Source organism: Octopus sinensis, linkage group LG16 (assembly GCF_006345805.1).
Source record: "Octopus sinensis linkage group LG16, ASM634580v1, whole genome shotgun sequence".
In the NCBI taxonomy this organism is placed as follows: Eukaryota; Metazoa; Mollusca; class Cephalopoda; order Octopoda; family Octopodidae; genus Octopus; species Octopus sinensis.
The window spans coordinates 29,195,643-29,202,616 of record NC_043012.1 but is presented as its reverse complement, the minus strand read 5'-3'; the positions used below and the strand labels follow the sequence as shown (position 1 = coordinate 29,202,616).

The following is a 6,974-nucleotide window of genomic DNA, read 5'->3' as shown; positions in this document are numbered from 1 at the left end:
GAAGGCAGGCTCGATGACAGAGAAAATATATCAGTCACCCAATGTTGTATCAGATTCATATCCATATGGCACTGATATTATTCATGTGACTCGACAAGAGGACGGCTTGGTCGAAAGAAATGTGTTTCTCAAAGAACGCCTTACTTCTGATAAGGGGCCAATAATTAGCTTATGGAAGGTAGTAGCTCTGTGAATCTCTCTATTATCAGTAGAACTTTTTTCTTTCAGGTTCTTGTTGCTGCTGCTGCTGGTGTCAACGTCGTAGCCGCTGTTGTTGTTGTTGTTTTGTAGGTGGTTATGTTATTGTTCTGGTTGATATTCTTCTATTTTATACTAATTTTGTTCTTTTCGTCTTCCTGCCCAGATTGTTTCCTTCCGTCTTTCCTTTCTTCTTTTTCTTCCTTTTTCTTTCCAGTTCCCTATTTTTCTTTCATTTCGATGTTTTTTTATGATGATGATGATGATGATGATGATGATGATGATGATATTTTGCTATATTCTTTATTCTTTTTTTTTAAACAAGTGGCAGGACTAAAAAAAAACCGTAGATTAACTTTCTTGTTTCAACATAAATGTAAGACAACAAAGTGGATGAGAATGAGGAGATGGGAGAATAATAGAGATGGGGAAGGAAGAGGAGAGGGAGGAAGAGGAGGGGAGGAAGAGGAGGAGGATGTTACGAAGATTTTTCTTTTTTAACTAAACTCTGAACACCAAAAGAATTACAATATACAATGGCTTCCAGTTTTAATAATCATAAGAACCAGACATTGAAACAAAAGAAGCATAACCAATTGGATCGATCTCTGTTATATGGCCAGTGCTTTATTTTATTGATCTCGATTTGTCCATTCGAACTGTTATTTGTTGTTGATGATGGTGATGATGATGGTGATGATGATGATGATGATGATGATGACGGTGATGATGATGACGACGATGACGACGATGATGACGATGGTGATGATGATGAGGAGGAGGATGAGGATGATGATGGTGATGATGGATGATGACGGTGACGATGACGATGATGATGATGAAGTTCATGGCGATTTTGATTTTCTGCACCAAGTCAACCCCATTAGGAAGAGCCCGGAACAAAAGACGTGATCCGCCCGTCTTTTGGTGGTACTAAGGACTAATATTTTTCAATATATCCTACTTTAAGACAGGTAGGTCTGATAGATACGAAGGAGATTTGGCTATTATTTCTAGCAAGTCGAGTGACTGCATAGATCAGGGGTCGTCAGGCAACGGTCTGCAGGCCGGATCCGGCCGACGAGAACCGATGCCCAATGAGTTGCTGATTTAAAATCTAAGTTGATTGTAATATGAGAGACGAGACTTCCGAATTAAACAAAAGGCCTGCTGTTACATTCTTCTACAAATTTTCCGATCCATTCTACCTAATGTCCACCACCAACCGGATGTGAACGCTTTGACAGTAAAAACACAATTAAAATGTCGCGTACGCAGAGCTCCATACATCATTTCTGCTCACACAATACAAAAATAATCACAATAATAATAATAACAATAGAATACCGCAACATTTCTACCCAACCACCACCACTCCCGCATAAAAAATAAAACAAACCGCTGAGAGCTAACTCGAGACTGCCGACAGACATAAAATGGCTGCCTCGAAGGGACAATTGTCTCAGTCGACATACTGCCTTCACTCCGTCAACGGCGACCCTCATCTCTGATTCGTGAAACCGACAACAGTTTACCCCCGCCACCTACCGTAAGTTACAAACACTCAATTTCTCGTGCTCGAATTCTTCGTTGGCTTCTGTTCTATTATTACACATTTCCTCTTCTCCAAGAGACTTTTACTGATTTAATTCATTATTGTATTTTTCAAACAATCCACTTATTGTCATCGTTTAAAATCTCATTTGTTTCTTCTTCTTGTCCTTGCCACCATACACTTAACTATTTCCACCTTTATCATCATCATCATTATCACCCACATTATACGAGTTATTAGCCATAACCAACTGGTATTTTTACAATTGTAATATGAGAGACGAGGCTTTCGCATACAATAAAAGGTCTGCCATTAAAAAAAAAATAGAATTATTCAGATGTAAAATTTTTAATCTAAATCTTAATTTAATCTGTAGGAAAAATTTTCGATGACCACGGACGCAAAACGAAGAATGGTAGATGCTGAATGCCGAATTTTCTAAGAAACTTGGATATTAGATTACTTAGATTCATTGAGCACAGTGAGAACCCGATTTCTTTCATATGTCTAGAAAGCATTGCTGTGAATGAGGTAGCAAATAAGACGACATTATGAGACGCACCATTGTGAAAATTTTAGGGCATTTACTGGACAAGCAAGGGAAGATGAAGTTGAACAGTTGAAGTCTAGTTTTGGAAAACAAACGTCGTTTTTTAAAAACAGAAAAGGCGAAAATGTGGCAAAAGTAATTGCCAGCAATGAAGTCTCAAAACACATCATTGAAAAGATGAAACCTTTTACAGATGGTTATTTTTTAAAGACTGCTTATTGGCAGTGTTGGATAATGTTTGTCAAAAAAAAATGGTTTTATTTAAAGCTATCAGCCTGTCTCTGAGGATGGTCACACGGCGGGTTGATGAAATGTCAGCAGATGTTAAAAATCAATTAATCAACGCCTACAGCGAATTACAATATTTTTCAATTGCAGTCGATGAGAATATAGGCTTAAGTGACACTGCACAACTTGCTGTCTTTGTGCGAGGAGGGACTTCAACTTTTCAGATCTTTGAAGAGTTTATTCAGTTAATTCCTGTGGAGGAAACTGTAACCGGAGCAGACATCTTTGAAGCTTTCTTGAAAATGATATCAGAAATGAAGTTTGATTTTTCGAAACTAATTGGCATCACAAATGATGGTGCCCCAGCAATGGCACAAGGCATTGGTCGTCCCGGGGCTATAGCAGAAGACACTTGCCCAAGATGCCACGCGGTGGGACTGAACCCGGAACCATGTGGTTGGTTAGCAAGCTACTTACCACACAGCCACTCCTGCGCCTATGTATTTTCACGATTTTTTTTTAAAGAAATTATTCCAACGATGTCTTAAATTGAATAGAGGATGTTTTTCCATTACTACAGTCATCTGTGGTTAATACAAATTACTTTTTAGTATAGTCAACACTCGTGATTAAAGTTTAGCTTGTGTAATTTTCCCTAATTATTCTTTTATGGCATTCGCCCGGCCCGCTATCCGTCATTAATACTCGATCCGATCCCTGTTGCCAACCGCTGGCATAGATTCTTTGGTTGGCTAGGTGAAACCGTAATGTTGCTGCTCCCATGAAGTAACCAGAACAGCCATCATCCAGTACAACTGAGATACAACCAGGCCGTCGCCCTTCCGTCTTTTAGGAACAACACAGAGTATCCAAAACAAAATACCCTCATGAATTCATAAAAGTGGAGAATACATTTGAATTCGGGTATTCGACAAGAAATCACTATCGACGCTTATAACCGGGAAAGCAAATGAAACTATTCAACGTTCTCTCTCTCTCTCAATCTCTCTCTCTCTCTCTCTCCCTCCTTCTCCCTCCCTCTCTCTCCTCTTCCATCTCTTCCTCTCTGTCTCTATCTCACTCTCTTTCCCTCTCTCTTTCTCCATTTGTATCATTCTCTCACCCCACTCTCTCATTCTCTCATTCACTTTCTCTTTCCCTCTTTCTCTCTCTCTAACTCTCTTCGTCTCTCTCTCTCTCTCTCTCTCTCTCGATCTGGCTCTCTTTCTCACTCTCTCCACTCCCTCTTTCCCCTTCTAATTTCTATACTTAATCTGAGAAAAAAACAACTTTTGTGATTACATTCATAACCTTTCTCTCTGTATTGGTTTTGGTTTTCAGAAATAGGTTTAAATCAGACAGGGCAGTTATAGATCCAGTTGAGATGGAAAACATATATGCGACTGGAATTATTTAGATTATTTCTTTTAGCAACGAAATAAATGCAAAATAAACTAAACAGGATTCTACAGCTGAAACTTAGTTATAGATACGAAGCAACTAAAAAATAAACTAATGTAAGCGACAATCTTTTATCGTTTACTTGTTTCATTCATTTGATTGCGACCATGCTGGTTCCACAATGAAGGGATTTAGTCGAACAAATCAACCCCAGAATTTACTTTTCAGTTTTAATATTTATTCTATCGGTCTCTTTTACTGAACCGCTACGTTACGGGCTCATAAACAAACCAGCACCAGTTGTCAAGCAGCAGTGAGGACAAAGACACACATAAAGACGCACTCACACGCACATACACACACACACACATTTATATACAGGGTGCGATGAATAAGATGTCGTCTAATTTACGCAAAAATGAAAATAACAGACATCTCATTTTAATAGATATGTTTACCAAAATTACATAAAAATATCTTGAAATACTAAAGAGTAAATATATTCAATAAAATCGTCATTGGCTTCAACCACGGCCCCCAGACGACTTCGGAATCACCTGCGACTCTTCTAGACCGTCTCCTTGTTTAAGCTGGTGAGTGCTGCCATAATTCTTGCCTTCAGTTCATCTTTGGTGCTACAAGAAGTCTTGTTGGGCTCTCGCTCAACCGTGCTACTCACATAATAATCAGGGGGATACCGTTTGAGGAGTGAGATGTTGTCTGACAGTCATGACTGGGTTCTCCTGTTTGTGTGGTATGGTGCAGAGTCCTGTTGCCAAACATAGGGTTTTCCAGCAGCCACCCTCTTGAACCAGGGCAGCACATCCTCCAGTCACTTGATGTAGGCGTCCTCCGTGTTGAGTGTGAGGCCGTGTGGGAAGAGTCATAACGTCGCCATCACTAGTGATCACATCAAACACTATGATGTTGACTGGATGTTTGATTTTTATCACTTTCGGACACGGCAAACCAATGGTTGTTCTGTGAGTTCACCATCTGATCCTGGCAGAAATTTTTCTCGTCTGAGAAAAAACAAAGCATGTTCGGTTGGAGGAGATGCTTGAGTTTGTTCAAAAGCTTCGTAGCGCGGTCTTTCCAATTGTCCTTGATGGCTTGGGATAAAAATTTCTCACCTTGTATAAAGAATACCGAATGTCTTCATGCACTACCTGCCTGATAATAAACTCAGATACTCTCATGTCCCTAGCGATGAACTTGATTGACTTGGAGGGATCATTGTCAGTCATGACCTGGATCTCACCAACAAACTCGGGAGTTCTTTTCTTATCAGAACAATCAGAGTAAGTTTTCCGTAATCACCATCAGACTCATCCAACTCTTTTCAAATCCTCTGCACTCTCCTCAGATTGACACCCAAACACTCTGAAATGTTCGTATTGGAGCTTCCGGCGCGAATGCCAAGCAGTACAGCATGTCGTTTCCAAATTTCTGGAATGGCGATAATTGCGCTGTGTGTGTGTGTGTGTGTGTGTGTGTGTGTGTGTGTGTGTGTGTGTGTGTGTGTGTGTGGAGGCGCAATGGCCTAGTGGTTAGGGCAGCTGACTCGCGGTCGTGGGATCGCGGTTTCGATTCCCAAATCGGACTTTGTTGTTGAGTGAAAACACCTAAAGCTCCATGAGGATCCGGCAGCGTGTGGTGGCGAACTCTGGTGTACTCTTTCACCACAACTTTCTCTCACTCTTTCTTCCTGTTTCTGTTGTACCTGTATTTCGAAGGGCCAACATTGTCACACGCTGCGTCACGCTGAATCTCCCCGAGAACTACGTTAAGGGTACACGTGTCTGTGGAGTGCTCAGCCACTTGCACGTTAATTTCATGAGCAGGCTGTTCCGTTGATCGGATCAACTGGAACCCTCGCCGTCGTAACCGACGGACTGTCACCATATATATATATATATATATATATATATATATATATATATATATATATATATACGGGCTTCTTTCAGTTTCCGTTAACCAAATCCACTCATGAGGCTTTGGTCTGCCTTAAGCTATAGTAAAAGACATTTGTCCAAGGTGCCACGCAGTAGGACTGAATCCGGAACCATGTGGTTGGGCAGCCAACTTCTTTCCACATAGCCATGCCTGTCAATCATCTTGGTAATAAAATAATCGAACAGGAATACATTGATTGGTAATTGATGGAGATTCGGTTATTTAACATAATATATTTTGACCATTGTATCGCTTTGACTATAGATGCATTTGGGTGTATATATGTTCTCGTGTGCGTGCGCGTAGGCGTAGGTGTATATCTGTGTGCGTGAAGAGGGTGTAGTGTAATTGTTATTAAGATGGCTTTAAACCTTTTTCCACGACAGAATAAAACAATAAAACTCATCGGCCTTTGGATATATAATTATATATAAATATATATATACGCACGTGTTTGCTTGCGTGTAGGTATGTGGTGTGTGTGTGTGTGTGTGTGTGTGTGTGTGTGTGTGTGTGTGTGTGTGTGTGTGTGTGCGTGCGTGCGTGCGTGCATGAGTATGTGTATGTCCTCTGCGCATTTCAGTTGATGTTGTATACGTCAAATTTCATTTCAAAGACGTGCTCGCTATCTCTGAGATGTGTTCATATATGACAAGTCAGAGCTGTCCCACTCACTCTTAAAAGACATACTGGAAGCTTCCAAATAACGACGACGACAAACGATATTTTTGTCATGCTCTACATTTCAATATCAGTCGCAACGTACTGCCCACTTTATATCAACCCCACTCGCCCATTCACAGCATTAGAGGGGGGAAAGAAACAATATATTTTCTTACGTATGTATGTATGTATGTATGTATGTATGTATGCAATGTGTGTGTGCGTGTGTGTGTATGGTTCATGGTTCAGACCCACTGCGTAGTAACTTGGCCAAGTGTCTTCTGCTATAGCCTCGACCAAAGTCACGTGAATGGATTTAATAGATGGAAAACTGAAAGAAGCCTGTCGTATATATATATAATATATATATATATATATATATATATATATATATATATTCAGGATTAAATTAAAAAAATA

The 6,974-nt window shown here is 40.1% G+C and overlaps 1 protein-coding gene across 1 annotated transcript; it reads left to right on the top strand.

The window, feature by feature from the left end:
- The first annotated feature begins 2,554 nt into the window (after positions 1-2,554).
- On the top strand, positions 2,555-3,948 carry LOC115220291 (general transcription factor II-I repeat domain-containing protein 2A-like). The gene is made up of 2 exons (XM_029790398.1): positions 2,555-2,850; positions 3,873-3,948. The coding sequence occupies exons 1-2, from the start codon at positions 2,555-2,557 to the stop codon at positions 3,946-3,948; spliced, it is 372 nt and encodes a 123-aa protein (XP_029646258.1).
- The last annotated feature ends 3,026 nt before the right edge of the window (positions 3,949-6,974 follow it).